Source organism: Chiloscyllium plagiosum, unplaced genomic scaffold, assembly GCF_037043375.1.
Source record: "Chiloscyllium plagiosum isolate Xiang-an unplaced genomic scaffold, Cpla_swu_hap1 HiC_scaffold_6, whole genome shotgun sequence".
Classification (NCBI taxonomy): domain Eukaryota; kingdom Metazoa; phylum Chordata; class Chondrichthyes; order Orectolobiformes; family Hemiscylliidae; genus Chiloscyllium; species Chiloscyllium plagiosum.
In genome coordinates, this window is record NW_028270144.1 from 104,918,464 (window position 1) to 104,935,434 (window position 16,971).

The 16,971-nt window shown below is 39.8% G+C and overlaps 1 protein-coding gene across 3 annotated transcripts in view; it reads left to right on the top strand.

Moving 5' to 3' along the window:
* anos1 (anosmin 1) overlaps positions 1 to 16,971 on the top strand; it is a 208,682-nt gene that overhangs the window by 18,684 nt on the left and 173,027 nt on the right. For all 3 annotated transcript variants that reach the window (XM_043692163.2, XM_043692162.2, XM_043692161.2), the window contains exon 2: positions 10,663 to 10,710. In XM_043692163.2, coding sequence (XP_043548098.1) covers positions 10,663 to 10,710 — 48 coding nt within the window. The remainder of the gene's footprint in view (positions 1 to 10,662; positions 10,711 to 16,971) is intronic.

Below are 16,971 nucleotides of genomic sequence, written 5' to 3' on the forward strand. Positions count from 1 at the left end.
ACAATAAATGAAAATAAATTCATTCATTCATTCACTCACAGTATAACAAGTCAGATATTGGTGTTGGAAACAAAAGGTTGTGGTTGATTTCTCTGCATTGCTTTCAGTTACAATTTTTGTTTTTTTTATCAGTGAATACCTTCAGTGCAATTATTTTCTGAACCATTATTAAGTGCAATCTTTAGAAGCAAGATAGGGCTTTCTAATAATAAATTGCTTTTATTTCATGTCAAAAATTCTTAAAATGCTACACAATTTTTATATGTAGTTACTGTGGTTGTAAAAGAAAACACAGACACTGTTAACCATTCTAAAGGTGAAACTCCTTCTCTAAATGTCTCCACTCTCTCTCCTCTTTTACAACCTTCTTAAATCTACTTCCTTGACAATGCTTTGGTCACCAATCCTAATATTTCTTCAGCTGCAAAATGTTATTTGCCAAGGCTTCTTCTGCAGGTCTTGGGACCATTTGTCACATTAAAGACTGTTATATAAATGCAAATTATTGCTGTACGAGCAATATTCCACAAACTCAATGACATGTGCAACAGTCTGGTGCTGTTAGTTGAGAGAGCAATGTTAGCCAGGATGTTGAAAACAAATTGCTTGCCTGAACCATAGAACAAAAACTTGAGACTTTTAACTTCATGTTGTTATGATCTCAGTAGAGACTGGTGTTCCCTTTTTTTAGAAATCTGAAAACTCGAAGTACTTACTAAAAGAATGCTGCCATATGGTTCACAGTTTAACTCAAAGGAACTTTACAATCTAAGAAGATGGATATTAATAACTATGCCTTAAATAACCAGTAATATTAAACATATCAAAAGCATAAAGAACGCAGGTGCTTGTATTTTATTCTCAATGCAACTTTTTTCTGATACTCATTTGATTTACACCTCCTATAACTTAAGTTGGATACTTATTAGAAATTGGAAAATTAGCCACTTAACCTAAGTACTGATTTGTCGAAGGGCTTTACATTTTTGGACTCTCTGCTTACTTCTGGCAAAGTTAAAAATCACACAACACCAGGTTATAGTCCAACTGGTTTAGTTGGAAGTACAAGCTTTCAGAGCACTGCTCCTGCGTCAGGTAACTAGCCACTGGCTACCTGATGAAGGAGCAGCGCTCAGAAAGCCTGTAACTTCCAAAGAAACCTATTGGACTATAACGTGGTGTTGCATGATTTTTAACTTTGTCCACCCCCAGTCCAACACCGGCACCTCCACATCATGGCTACTTCTGGGAAGGCTATTGCTTTTAAGCTCCATTAACTGTCACTTGGTTTGTAGGCTTGTGGTTGTTCACAGGTGGGGCTATTGTCATAGCCTTATAGGCTGTTGGGGTTAGAACTCTCCTGGTCCAATTATTTTTTAACTCTGGAATGCTGCTGGACAAAGCTGTTCCTTGCTCTGTGTTATGTCTTTAAGAGTCAGTGTGCCATATTTCTTTTAAGAGATGTATGCTCATGATATTATCGCTATATGTGAGCTGTGGGTGTAAAAGTCTCATACTTCATATTACTGTGGATTACTTGAAATGTGACATGCTACCAAAAGCATAACATCTGTCGCAATTGACTCACTTAATATCAGCCTAGGCACTTACTTGTCTATGAATGTAAAGTTTGATCTAATTCTTAGCTATAATAAATGTCCATTGGTCTCTTCTATACCACAGGATCCACACTAATTGCTTATGCTATGGATGATAATATGAATATTGCTGAACACTTTGCTGGATACATTATTACATCAGTCCACAACCAGATTCCTGTTTGACATTGGAGTCACACCCACAATCTACTCATCCGATAATTAACCTCTTGAAGACACTTTGCTATTCTACTATTTATCTCTCAGGCAACCTAATCACAGGATTGGTTACAGGAAGTTGGCTGCTTTATCAGAAAAACTAATTCTTATTGGGACGACTGTCTCATCGTGAAACATACTTTGTTCCTCAAAGCACATGGGCCTACACAGTATCGCATTTCTGGTGAAATAGTAATTTCTCACCACTGCATTCGGGGTGTCAGAATGGAATATAGACTGAATTCATCATGTTGGTATAAACTCTCAAGCTGATGATGAGGCACTGCAGTTCCTGAACTTTGCAAGCAACAAAGGTGATTCTTAATTCATATTTTGTTGGCTGCTTTCAGCTTCAAACATAGCTGCACACATATTTTCTATTCCTTACCACTCTGGAGCAAATTTTGTTAAAAGAAAATCGGCATGAGTGAAAGTAAAGTGATAGCAATATTATACTGTGTGCTGTTTATGTTGGAATAAACTTGCAGCTCTCAAGATCTAGTCCCGTACCTAAAAGATGGCATCCTACTCCAGAAAAATCATTAGTTCTAGCAAAAGAGGGAGATTAGAGAAGGAAAGAAAATCTCCTCTTGCAAAAGCATGACCAGCAAGTGTAATAGCAAAACAAAGTAGGACAAGCATTAAGAACAAGAGAAAAGCATTTAACATTCTAGCTAAATGCCAGTCCTCACATCATCCTAATATCCCTCTGAATCCAAAAGTCCTTTGATAAAGATGGACAATATAATACCAGCAAATAACATTGAATAATCATTAAATATAATTGAATAACATTAAATACATTTAGTTATCTAAAGCAATAGGCACACAATTGCTGATCTTCTTGTGGTCTCTTGTAACAATAGAATACTTAGATCATAACAGATTAACCATTTATTGGATACAAGTGACATATATTTTCATTTGACAATGCTGTTCTCATGTTTCCATCTTTCCTGTGGACTGAGAAATGACTTACTCCAGATATCAAAGACTAACTTGCCAAGCTTTAATCATTCCATCACTTATCTCTCTGAATGGTAGTTTACTTTGTCACCGTTCTAACCTAACTGCAACCATATTTGAATTATGCCAGTAAATGCTCAGTTTCCAACTACAGCTGCACCTTCGCAAGCAACCACTGTACAATGTTAGATGTCACCTGGCTATGATGTAGGCATTTTAATAATGTTTGGCCCAGTATCAATGACGTTGAGCCTTTTAGGGTACTGTATGTTATCGGAGGAGGCAGAGATTTACTTCCCAAGTGCCATGTTTAGTACAAAGTAATTAATAGTCCCTTTCCTTTAAGATGTCACTGATGTCTGTAAATGTTGAACATCCTTGACCTGTGTGATTTTGGCAGGAATGGCCTATTATAGGAGACCCTGATGGGTTTTTTTTATAACCATTTTTGTTCTTGTCAATTGCGGGATCTTAAGTTGGAACAAAAATGCTTATTGATGTGATGTTATATGATAATTGGAATGGGATTAATTATACATGCGCATCAAAATGGTTTCAGGAATGTTTGGACTTTCTTCATTCCATATTATCTTTTCAGATTTTGTGACTGGAAATTTTCTGCACTTGTAATGATGAAGATTAAGATTTAAGCTTCAATTAAAGCAATGGAAGGAACATAATATTTCACTGATTGCTGTTACTTCAAAAGACTGTTAAATGGAATTTAAAAGATTGTTACATTTGCTAAATTTTCATTTATCGCACACTTTCACTACAACGTCTTTTAGACTGGAAGACAGTGAATGTAATTCCTTTGTCAAAATGTGCAGGAGATTGAAAGAAGCAATCTCCAGGCCAGTTAACATTTAACATTTATCATCAGGAAGATGTTACAAGCTATTATTGAATACCTTACAGCTGAAAATTTAGAAAAATTCAAGGTGTTCAGGCAGAGTCATGGCTTTATGAAAGATAAATCACTTTAAACTCCAAGCTATTGGAGTTCATTGAGGAAAGAACATATGCTGTGGATAAAGGGGACCTTTAGATGTACTGTATTTAGATTTGCAGAAGTGAACAGGTGCCACATTCTAGGTTACTGCAGGAAATAAAAACTCATGGGGTATGTGGCAACACATTGGCATGGAGAGAATAGGAAACAAAGTGTAGATCATTTTCTGGTTGGCAGGTATGGCCTCAATTTTTACAATTTATGTGAAGTGAAATTCACCATAGTCTACCAGGTCATAGGGCTGCTCTTAATAGAAAGAGATGACTGGTAGTGTTCCCACACGTCAGGCATTGGGAGATGGTGGGAAGGATTCCTTTATGATAACCCACACTGTTGGCATCACAAACTAGCCATCCAACCAATTGAGCTATGTATGTATGACTTGGATGAAGGAGACAGAGGTATGGTTGCTAAATCAGCTGACAATACAAAGATAAATGTATCTATGTCAAGGATCTGGAAAATGGAGCATCATGTGGGAAAATGTGTAATTGTCCATTTTGGCAGAAAGAATGAAAAAGAAGCTGATTATCGAAAGGATGAGAGATTGCAGAGCTCTGAGATGTCCAGTGATCTGGATGTCCTAGTGCATGAGTCACAGAAGATTTGAATGCACGTACAGCAAATAATTAGGGAAACTAAGGCAGTTAATGGCAATTGTCTTTTCCCTAGGATAGGGGATTTCAAGACTATGGGGCATGTTTTTAAGGTGCAAGGAGAGAGATTTAAAAAAGAAATGAGGGGCAAATATATTACACAGAGGGTGATTTGCGTGTGGAATGAACTTCCTGAGGAAATGTGAATGTGGATATAGTTACAGTATTTAAAAGACATTTGGATAAGTACATGAATAAGAACGGTTTGGAGGGATACAGGCAGATAGGTGGGACTAGTTAAGTTTGGGATTATGAACGGCATGGACTGTTTGGAACGAAGGGTCTATTTCTGTGCTGTATACTCTGACTATGACTAACATTATTGTTACAAAAATAAGGAGATAAAAGAAATAACTGCAAATGTAGAAATCTGAAACAAAAACAGAATTGAGGGAGAAACTCAGTAGATCTGAGAGCATCTGTGGAGAGAAAGCAGAGTCAATGTTTTGAGTCCGTTGACCATATTGAAGAAGGGTCAGGAAGTTAAAACATTTATTCTGTTTCTCTCCACAGATTCTGCCAAGGGTAAGGAGGTTATGTTTCAGTTATACAGGGCACTGGTAAGACGACATCTGGTAAACTGTACAGTATTGGTTTACTTATTTAAGGGCATAAATATGTTGCAAGAAGCTCAGTGTAAGGTTACTAGACTAAAACCCGGACTGGGTAGGCAGTCTTGTAAGGAAAGGTTGGAGAGGCTATGCTTGTAAAAAAGTAACTGGTGACTTAATTATAATGTATCTAATACTGATGAGTCCTGACAGGGTGCATGTGGAAAAGATGTCTTCTCTTGTGGGAGATCTAGAACAAGGGGTCACATTTACCACTTCCTCAGGAAGTTCATTCCACACGTGAATCACCCTCTGTGTAAAATATTTGCCCCTCATATCTTTTTAAATCTCTCTCCTCTCACCTTAAAAATAAAAAGTTAGTTTTTATGACAGAGGTGGGGAAAAATTCTTCTCACAGCTTTTAGAACTCGTTTCTTCAAAAGGCAGTGGAAGCAGGATGTTTGAATTTTGTTAAGCTAAGGTAAATTGATTATTGATAAGCATGAGGGTGTAACGTTATTGAGGGCAGGCAGGAATGTGGACAAATCGTATCAGCCATGATTTAACTGCATGCCAGAACAGGCTCGAGAAACTAAGAGGTCCATTCCCACTCCTAATTCTTGTGTTGTTAAGAGGATCATAGTTAGTTACAGCTCTGAGTGCAGTGCTGTCCAAACAGTGTTTTCTTTCTAAGCTACACGATGTTTCGTGCACAATGATCACAATACAGTATTAGGGTCTGGAAGTTGTTTGCCATGCAAGGGCATCGTTTCCTAGAGGGAACAATGCTTCCAAATCCTTTCTCCCTGTGAACCCATTTTAGTGTTCTTAACATGATGTTAACCCAGAGATGGGGGGACAGCTTCTGACAGCTGTCAGTTGACTGGGGCTGGGTGAGTGATGCATGGGGCGGGGCATTGTGGTGTGAATGGCAACATTAAAACCATTTCTGTGGCACAATATGTTTCATACTCTTTTACTATGAAATGGATATCTTTGACAAAGGTCTTTCCATTCAAACATTTGCACTGCCTTGTATGTATAAGTGCATCAAAATTAAAATAATACACTCTCTAACAGCAGGCAGTCGTTAGTGATGGATTGATAAGTCCATGCTGCTGTTGGGAGCACAATCATCACCAGGAGGTTAAAGATGATATATGTGTACTTTTTAAAGAAAGGAAGGTTATTTTTGTTGTTGGAAGATGTGGGACGAGGGGGTTATTGTCAAGTTCCTCCATCATCACAGGTAAGTCCTCCCCTATAGGAACTGACAAGATGGCTTTTTGTGTTTAATCCATTCACAGGGTGCAGACCAGGTTTATTACTCAGAGGATGGTTAAGAGTCAACCATATTGCTATGGATCTGGAGTATATTTAGGCCAGACCAGGTGAGGACAGCAATTAACTTCTCTAAAGGACATTAGTGAACCATTTGGGTTTTCCACCAATTGACAATGGTTTCATTATACCCTTAATTCTAAGTTTTTAATTCATTTCTAATTCCACCTTCTGCAATGGTGGATTTTGAACCCAGGCCCCATAATATTACCTGGGTCTCTCTGGATTAATAGCCTAGTTGTAATACCACTATGCCATCACCTCCACACGCCAACATTGATATAGCAGTTGAGGAACTGACTCTTTTCTATCCTGTCTTAACGCTTAACCATCTTAAGGGTCTGAATTGGCAGTGAAACGTGAAGGTCAAATTTGCCCAGAACTTAATTGCAGCAGAAGTGAGAAGGAAATGGAGTTCTGGCTTGCCACTAGCCAACCAAATTAAGTTACCTCCTCACCTCTAGTCCTGCTGCCTCTGCCTCAGGAAGATTCTGCCCCTGGTTTTGGAACCCTTGCCATAAGGGATGCTGAATTTCTAAGTCAACTCTCCTGCCATCTAAGCCTTAGTGGGTGGGGAGCTGTGTGAGTGACATACCTGTAGCACCGAGACACTAATTAGGTCATAAAATTATGCAGGAATTATCATTTAATGCTTTGTGGAGAAATTATATGCGAGAAAAGGATGGAAAATATTCTATGAGAAACTGTGCACACCAGCTTCATTGATTGATAGTTTTATGCCTTCCTGAGTAGGATATTATTAAAATGTCTTTCAGAAGGCAGTTACCGTCATGCTGTATCAGAGCTGTTGATGTTCTGATTTTGTCTGTTTCACTGCCAAATAAAGTGGTGCTGATCTATCTTCATAATGATGCATTTGAAATAACTGCTCATGTATTGTTGTTATGTAAAGATTCCAAAGTAGAGGGCAATTAGTTGTGCTGCATTATAAAAAGGAGATGCTGCAAACTACGATGTTGCCTCAGAGTGCTTAATGCAATAGAGAGAAATGAGCTTGCTATAGTCTTTTCTGAAGCTCTAGTTTTATTGGCCTCCCCCGAAGGTGCTCACTCATGTCTTATTATAAGGATATGATCAGCTCTCTGGGACCTACCTGTCATTGAGACAGAAACAGTGCACATTGATAAGCGAGTTGTTCCTGGCAGATATCATAGTCAAGCCCAATCCTGTTAATCTGGTGTCTGTGTGTGTTCACATTCTGTCAGAAATCACTGAGTAGCAATTAGGAGCAATAATCTTTTCCCTCCTTTCTGCTGACTGTTGCTAGACTGTTTATTGCCAAACCTAATTTTGCCTTCACCTGTTTGATGCTATTTCTCTTTCAGCACTTGCTGATTTCACTTTTTCTTGCCTAGTGCAGGAATGTTGTGGCTAATTATAATGTCCCACTTTCCATCACACTTCTGCTGAGCACATGTCGGCAGAATTTAATGTTTGTGTAGGGTATCTTGCTCATCAGATGAGGAACCGGTGGGAGACTCTTGTTGCCTCTTTTGGGAAATGGTTAATTAGAATGAATTGCCCATCAGGCATTTAAATGATCAGCATAAGCTTTCTCTGGGATTTATGAATCTGAATGGAAATCCCAATCAGAGGTCAACAGCTCTCCATTGTTGACTTATTTTGAGTCCTTGAACTTAACAGTACTGTGACTTCACTGAAACTGGCTGCAAGATAGCAGCTCCCAGTCAGTACCTCATCATAAAAGGTAGAGTCACCATTGTCTTACCCAGACCCTCACTAGAGAGCCTATGGTGGTTTAACATGAGGGTCACCACACCTCAGGAGAAGGTAAAAGTTGTGCCCTTCATAGTAACCTCAACTAGGGCAGCAATCAAACTCACACTGCTGGCATCATTGTGCATTACAATCTAGTTCTCCAACCAGCTGAGCTAACAATCACATGGTTGTGGCACACCAGAAGGCATTTTGATACAGATTGCAATTCTATCCCAAAAAGACTAAAAGAAATTGCATGCACCCTCTTGTAGATTTTGAATTTCCCAAGATATACAATATATGCATAACAGTTCTAATGCATTGGTTGTTCATTATTCCCATCAGTCTCTGCATATGCAATGCACAACCAGATGAAATCACAATCTGTTCTGTCAAAGATATGTTTGAGCTGATTTACAATCTTTGCATTTCTGCACATGATGATGACTTTCCTGAGAGTAATTTTCTCTTTTCTCAGTAGATGTGCTCTCCATGCGGATCACTTATGCCTAATACACTTTTGTTTTTAATGACTGGGCTTGTATACCCTTGAGTTTAGAAGACTGAGAGGGGATCTGATTGAGACATATAAGATTATTAAAGGATTGGACACTCTGGAGGCAGGAAACATGTTTCCGCTGATGGGTGAGTGACGAACCAGAGGACATAGCTTAAAAATACGGGGTAAACCATTTAGGACAGAGATGAGGAGAAACTTCTTTACCCAGAGAGTGGTGGCTGTGTGGAATGCTCTGCCCCAGAGGGCAGTGGAGGCCCAGTCTCCGGATTCATTTAAGAAAGAGTTGGATAGAGCTCTCAAGTTTAGTGGAATCAAGGGTTATGGAGATAAGGCAGGAACAGGATACTGATTAAGGATGATCAGCCATGATCATATTGAATGGTGGTGCAGGCTCGAAGGGCAGAATGGCCTACTCCCGCACCTATTGTCTATTGTCTATTAATTTAGTCATATTTTCATTACAAAGATTCTCAGTTTTCTGTGAGGTAAGTCAATGAAGTCACATATTGATCAACAGACCCTTTTTCACTTTGGGGCTGAATATTGAACACAACTTTCACAAGTTATGTTCAGGTGGACTTCAAATCCATGCTTTATAAAATTTCTGCTGTATTTTTTCAGTTCTGCAGAAAGACTAAGAGTGATGTACACTTTGAAACAAAAGCTTGTCAGCAGTGACAAGGTTGATAAGAGGGCAGCTATGCGAAGCTGCTCTGGCTTGTTAAGCAGATCTGTCACAATTTCATAATTCAGGCAGGACGTGCAGAAAATTAATTGCTTTGCTTCATTTCATCTTCCATTTTGACTGGATCTGGAAGGGAAAAATTGCAGCCAGTGTGCCTCATCCTGCATTTCAGCTGTTTCTTAGTTCTTCCTCAAATCCTTTTCAGTGGCTTGTACCTTTGTCTGTCGGTCTGTCCGTAGTTGTGCTTTTTTTTCTTCAACACTGAATCTCAGCTTCACTCCTGACACCATATTTCAAGCTGTAATGACAACAATTTATACAATACTGTAACTTTAGTGAAACTGGTGAGAAGATAGCTGGCCACTGTCAGTGCCTCATAGAATAGATTACACTGGTATGGCAAATTAAGGGGAACATTGGTTGAGACAAAATTTCCATCCTAGACACCACTGGGAGCAGTCACTTAGTGACGACCCAGACTATAGGTGACTGAGGGAGTGTAACAAAAGGATGGAGCCTTAATGTAGGTTTGGAAGAGTCCAGTGTTAATTGGAATAAGGGCAGAATATGGCTCTTAGTAGGACTCGCTAGCTCCTGATGCCAGGTCTCTCGATCAAGCACTGAACTTCTTTTAACATGGGACCCACCGAAAGTCTATAAGCAAACCCAAAAAGGGCTTTGCTTTTTTGGATCCCTGCCTGGCAGCACCTTGCCCTATCAATGATTGCACATTCACTTAAGGGCTTGAATTACCAACCAAATGGGGAAGATCACCTGCAAGCCTCCCTGTCCCAGATTTTATTGAACTGGGGCGGGAAGGCAACAGGGCTTCCATTGTTCCAATGGCTAAACTATCCCAACACCTCCTAATACATTGCTGGGGGTGGAAACATTAAATTCTACCTAATGAGTTGAAACTTGGAACTTTGCTGATCCTCTTCAGTGAGTGTGCGCTGTGGGAAAATGTTGAAAAATTGCACCAAACGCACATGGTACAGAATAATCTTGTATACTACCCCACTTCTTCACCCATGGAATCACATAATTGGACTATGGGGGGGGGTCATCAAGCATCAAACTGACATGCTCTGCCCGTCTAATTATTCATGATAAGTGCTCACAGTGGTGTTTAAGAACACTTGCAGGCACGCATTTGTACTGCATTGTGAATATTTTTTGCAACATATTCAGACAGTACCTATAGGCCACCTCTAGTATGCAGAACTGTTACAAAAATCTTTGAAAAACTAGTCTGAATGAAATAGTTCTTTTTACTGTGGAGTCTAATTTAAATAAAAGGTAAGTGCAGGATATGTAAATGATTCAAATATAAAATTCTGTTGTTATATTAATAGCTTTCCCCTTTTTTTGCAGAATAATGGATCCCTGAATTGGTGTCAAAATCACAAACAATGCTCAAAGGTGAGTACACACCAAACAAGAGATGAGATGTAATTTGTAAGAACTTGCCATATGAAACTTTGCATAGTTAATAGCAATGGTAGAGTAACATGCACTGTTACATGTATTACATGGTTTTATGCAGTGGCATGGTTTTAATTGAATCTGAACTGACTGCACCCTTGCTCTCTTTCATAAATGTACTTGCTTGTGCTGGAATTTCACAGGTCTTCATTTCCTCTTTGAGTCTATGCTGCTACAGTGCTGCCAGGTTATTGAGCTATAGTGGGAGTTTGCAGACAAGTTTATTCTTGATTTCACTGTGTCCTTGCAGTTGTTTTTTTTCCCAGTAGGGGGTTATTAACTTCCACTTATGAGTGAGAACCATTTCTGATTTTATCCCTGCCTGATGTAGTAAGGTTGCAGAAACTAATGGCTGTTCCTCCATTATCAGTCCAGCTGATTAATTTTCTCCATGTAGACTGGGGATTGAATGTGGGACATTCCATAATGGACCATGCATTTACATTCTCAGCCTGGGGAGATAAACTAACCTCAATGTCAAAGGATCAGACTATTTTTGTAGCTAAAAAAGATTCTTGCTTAACTTTTGGATTCCTTTTGGAATTTTAAATCAATAATATGTATATATCTAATTATCGATTAAATATGCTTCCAGAATTGGGAGGTTTTTGAGGGGGCTAAAAATGTCACAAGCTTCTCAAGCAAATGATTTGAATTCATTTGAACAGCATCAGAGACCTACATCAGTTACTATTTGTCTCTGTTTCCTTGGTAAAAGTGTACACCACCTTTTGTCCTGCTTCTTGCTGACTCTTTGACCCCAATAGATCACACAGCAACAAAGCCCATATCTTCCTGGTCAGACTGTGTTCAAGACTCCTGGAGAGACAGGACAATGTGCTGGCATCATCCAGGGTCAGAATAACACTAGAGACTGCAGGCTTCGGTTGTTCTTTTCACACAGAAATAATGGAAGGATCACCCTTCTGTAGCTCCAGAAGATTATTTCACTCAAGGCTGTGAAGAATGAGTGAAGGCAAGCTGTCAGTTTCTTTGTCTACATATCAGTTGTCCAGCACAGCACATCAGTGACAGCAACTGAAAGAGTTGAGATTCAATCATTTGATGCAAGATGTAGCACTTTGAAGAGCTCTCTCACTTGACTGTAATGTATTAATTCATATTTAATGCATTATCCTATTCACCTTTCTGCCACACGCGTCTGGATTATATCTCTAACAAATGCATTTTTTTCCTTTGTCAAACAGTAGTTCACAAATGAATATTTGTAAAATAATGAATACATCTGATAACTATGATGTAGCAGATGTTTATCTATCGCTAAAAATGAATTTCAAATAATTTAAAGGTATTTAGGGCAAGTGATTTTGTCAATTGCCCTTGTCATTATTTAAATATAGGAAATGGGTTTGAAATCTCTCCCAGTTAACCTGATATTATTTACAATAAAAATCTGTGTCAGTTATCTGCAAATGTTATCCCATTTTGTATCAGCAATTAAATAAGGAAGTGCTCACGTGGATGTTGCTGGCTGAGCGAGCATTTGTTACCCATCCCAAATTGTACTGGAGTTGGTGGTGATGAGCATCCTCTTGAACTGCTGCAGTCCATGGTGTGTAGGGACAAGGGGAATCCCAGGGGTTCTGCCCTTAGCCTTCTGGGAAAGTGAGCTCCCAGGTTTGGAAGGTGCTGTCAAAGGATCCTGGGTAATTTACTGCAGTGCATCTTGTATATAGCGCACAAGACTGCCACTGAGCCTCAACAGTGAAGGGAGTGAACATCGTAGGTGGGGTGAATGGGATGCCAGTCAACCAGGCTGCTTTGTCCTGAATGGTGGTGAGCGTTTTGAGTGCTTTTGGAGTTGAGCTCTTCCACAGAAGTGGAGAGTATTCCATCACACTCTTGACTTGTGCCTTGTAGGTGGTGAACATGACTTGAGGAGTTAGAAGGTGAGTTAAGCAGTGCAGGATTCCTAGTTTCTGTGCTTACTTCTGTCGCCACATATTTTTACCACCAGCCCAGTTCAGTTTCCGCTCAAAGTAACTCCTGGATTGTTTATTCTAGGAGATTCTGCGATGGTGATGTCATTCAATGTTGAAGGGTAATGTTTAGATTCTCTCTTTATTGGAGAAGGCCTGACAGTTAAACAGAGAAAATGTTGCACTTATCAGCTCAAACCTTGATGTTGTCCAGGTTTTGCTGCATTTGGACATGGACCGCTGCAGAATCTCAGGATTTGTGAAAGGTGCTGAACAGTGTGCAATCATCAGCAAATATTCCCAAAGTGACCATATGATGGATTGAAGGGCATTGACGAAGCAGCTGAAACTGATCGACACTAAGACATGACCATGAGCAGCTAGGGTTCTTGTGGTGCAGTGGTAGTGTCTCTACCTCTAAGCCTGGAGGCATAACTTCACATCTCACTTGCTTCAGAAATGTGTCATTGGTTACTTAAAAACAAAACTCTGAGGAACTGCAGAGTCATCTTTTGACTGAGATAATTGACCTCCTTCACTTGTTTTTGTTGATCACTATGCGCGTTAGGAGTTTAAAATTCCTCCTCATGAAATTACAATCATTTATTGCAGCAAAAGCAAATTATTTAGACATTGAGTATTTTCAATCAAATAATAAACTAGAGAACACTGTTCCTTGGTGTATTCTGCATGGCAACTCCTCAGAGTCCATTTGATAACCCTGTTTCTCATGTGGTATAAATTGTTGTTCCCTTTGTATTTTGACATTCTTGTGCTATTCTGATGAGTTCAAGATGAAAAGTTTCTGCAGGATAGCACTTTTCCAGCAATAATCATGTCATGAAATTGCTTGGGGTTTGGGGGAATTTTGCCTTAAGAATCATTACTGCAAAGATTTTCACTCTATCATTTGCTATGTACAATGATGACCACACAAGAGAATAATTACAAGTTGTTTATCTAGAAATAGCTTGCCATCATTCATATACACAACTTATTTTACACAGTATTTTTATGTGCTGAATATCCATTGTTCACTTGGGAGCATGCAGGGGAAAACAAATTCCTTTACTGGCTAGTTAACATGCGTCTGTCTCTCTATAGTAATTTATTGCCAGAAGCTGGACCTATGCTAATCTATGTCTGTGACACCATGACCCTTACTCCTCTAAATTAAATTGAGTTTCAGAAAAATCAGATTATACCAATCACCTCCCTCAATACCTTCCCCATTCCCAGTACCTAATGTCATTGAGTAGCATGAGGCACAAAAATAGCGGGTTGACTCACAAAAACTGCTCTCCACTGAATCTCACCCCATCTTGGCAAAACATCATTTTAATGAGTTTCATGGAGGATTTCTCTTTGCGAGGCCTCACAAGTTTTCTCAAGCTATCATCCCCAAACTTGCCTCATGAACCATTCCCTTAAAGAGCCCCCTTATCCAGTGCCAGCCTGGTTCTCTCACTGTGGCTGGAAGTACTCACACTGCCAGGATATCCTGGGACATTCTGCACCATGGTGCGGGCACTATTATGGAAACACAGATGTGCACCTAGTCAAACATTGACCATCTGGAGTTGCTCTTCATGATCAATGTAATGGCACAGCAAACCAATGCTTCTTATGGCACAACCAACACTTCCTTGCATAGAACTGCACACTCTGACTCCTATTGCTGTTGAAGCACTACGACGTGCAGCTTACCCATATTTAATCACCATCCCATCTTACATTGTACTGTCACTGATACTCTTTAACTAATTCCCACTGGGGCCCCTCACCTCATCATTGTTCAATGTGGTATCATCGCCAACAGGGTAGCCTTCAGTTGCCTCGAAAACATTGATTTTATTCACAAACACTAAAACTGAACCAAATGAAACAAACAGAAGGTGCATTTGCCTCTCTGAATAGAAGCAAACTGTTTTGCCTGTAAAGCACCAACAAGTTTACAATTGATAAAGATCACTGCACCCAGCTCTTATCTGCTGGAATCCACTGTCAACTAATTCGTAGATCATTGATGAAACAGGCCAGGGCCACTCAGCTCCTGACTTTATTATAGCCTTGGTTCAATCATGGATAATGGAGCTGGATTCCAAAGGTGAGGTGAGAGTGACAATCCTTGACATCAAAACTATATTTAACTGAGTGTGGCATGATACCTGGCACATAGGAAGATGGTTGTGGTTTGAGATCAGTCATCTCACCTCCAGGACATCTCTGCAGGAGTTCCTCAGGGTCCTCAGCAATCATCTTCAGTTGCTTCATCAATGACCTCCATCATAAGGTCAGAAGTGGGGATGTTCTCCGACAATCGCACAACATTCAGAATGAATGTTAATACTAAAGCAGTCCGCATGTAAATGTAACAGAACCTGGACTACATCCAGGCTTAGGCTGACAAGTGGCAAGTAACTTTTGCACCACAGAAATGTCAAGCAATGGCCATCTCCAACAAGAGACAATCTAACCCCCGCCCTTTGAAATTCAACAGTGTTACCTTCACTGAATCTCTCACTAATAACATCTGAGGGGTTATTATTGATCAGAAACTAAGCCATATAAATACAGTTGTTACAAGAGCAGGTCAGGGACTAGGAGTCCTGCTGTGAGTAATTTCCCTCCAAAGCCTGCCCACCATCTTTTCAGGCATACGTCAGGAATGTGATGGAATACTCTCCACCTTTCTGCATGGGTGAAACTCCAACAATACTCAAGAAGCTTGACACCATCCAGGGCAGAAAAGCCAACTAGATTGACACCACATCCGCTCCCTCCCTCAGTAGCAGCAGTATGTCCTATCTTCAAGATGCACTGCAGAAATTCTCCAAAGATCCTTAGACAGCACCTTCCAAATCCATGATCACTTGTATCAAGAAGAACAAGGGCAGCAGATACATGGGAATATCAAGGGGTTGAAAGTTTCCCTCCAAGCTGCTCAGCATCCTAACCTGGAAATATATTGCCACTCTGTTACTGTTGCTGGGTCAAAATCCTAGAATTCCCTCCCTAAGGGCATTGTGGGTCAACCCACAGCACATGGACTTTAGCGATTTAAGAAGGTAGCCCAGAGAGCATCTTCTCAAGAGCAAATAAGGATGGGGAATAATTACTGACTCAGCCAGTGATGTCAATGTACTTAAATGATTTTTTTTTTAAATCACAAGGGAACTGAGTGTCATGGAGAAGTTGAGAATTATTAGATCAGGCATGATCTCATTGAATGGTGGAGTAGCCTCGGCCAAGTCTTATACTATTATGGGAAACCTCTATAACTCCTCACGCCTTGGCCCTGAACATGCACCCTTCTCCAGTTTATTTCTTATAATTCCTTCACGTTCCCTTGCTGAGTGAAACTTGTCAACGGGATCCACCTCTTGCCTTCTAGATACCGCAAAACTTTTGACTTCTAAAATCATGCTTTCTGGTCCCCAAATTAGCCAATCTTTTTTAAATGGTTCTCCTTAGGTGTTATTCCACTCACCTTTAAATCTGCAATCATTGCTCCTGTCCTGAGAAAAGTCAACATGTTCTGAAACTACAGTCCTATCTCCAACCTCCCTTCCCTTTTTCAAAATCCTTGAACATGCCTTACAACTCATCGTTCCTGGAGTTCTAAGTTTAATTCCTTCCAATCAGATTTCCACCACACTGCAGCTCTTGAATGGATCCTATCGACATCACAAATGGCTTCCTACGTGACTTTTGAAAAAGTTAAACTATTCCCTCTCTATCTTCTTGACCTGTCTGCAGCCTCTCAGCAGATCAACTACGCCATCCTTCTCCATAGAAATATAGAAACACGGATACTGCGAGCAGGAATAGGCCATTTGCCTCTTTGAGCCTGTTTTGCCATTCAATATGATCATGGCTGATATCTGTCTCAATGCCGTGTTCAAATTTTCTCTTCAAACCCTTGATGCCTTTAAAAACTAAAAATTCATCTATCTCTTTCTGAACATATTTGTGACTTGACTTCCACAGTTTTCTGTGGGAGATAATTCCACAGGTTCACTGTCCTTTAAATGAAGAAAAAAATCCTCATTGACAAAATATACAGAAATTACTGGAAAACCTCAGCAGGTCTGGCAGCATCTGTGGGGAGGAAACAGACTCAACGTTTTGGTTCCAGTGACTCTTATTCAGAACAAATACTTGGAGCCATTGTTTTAGTCCCTGAACTAAACTCTTTCCCCTAGTTATCTGTGGAACTTATTGCTGCAGAAGGCTGTGGAGGCCAAGTCATTAAGTG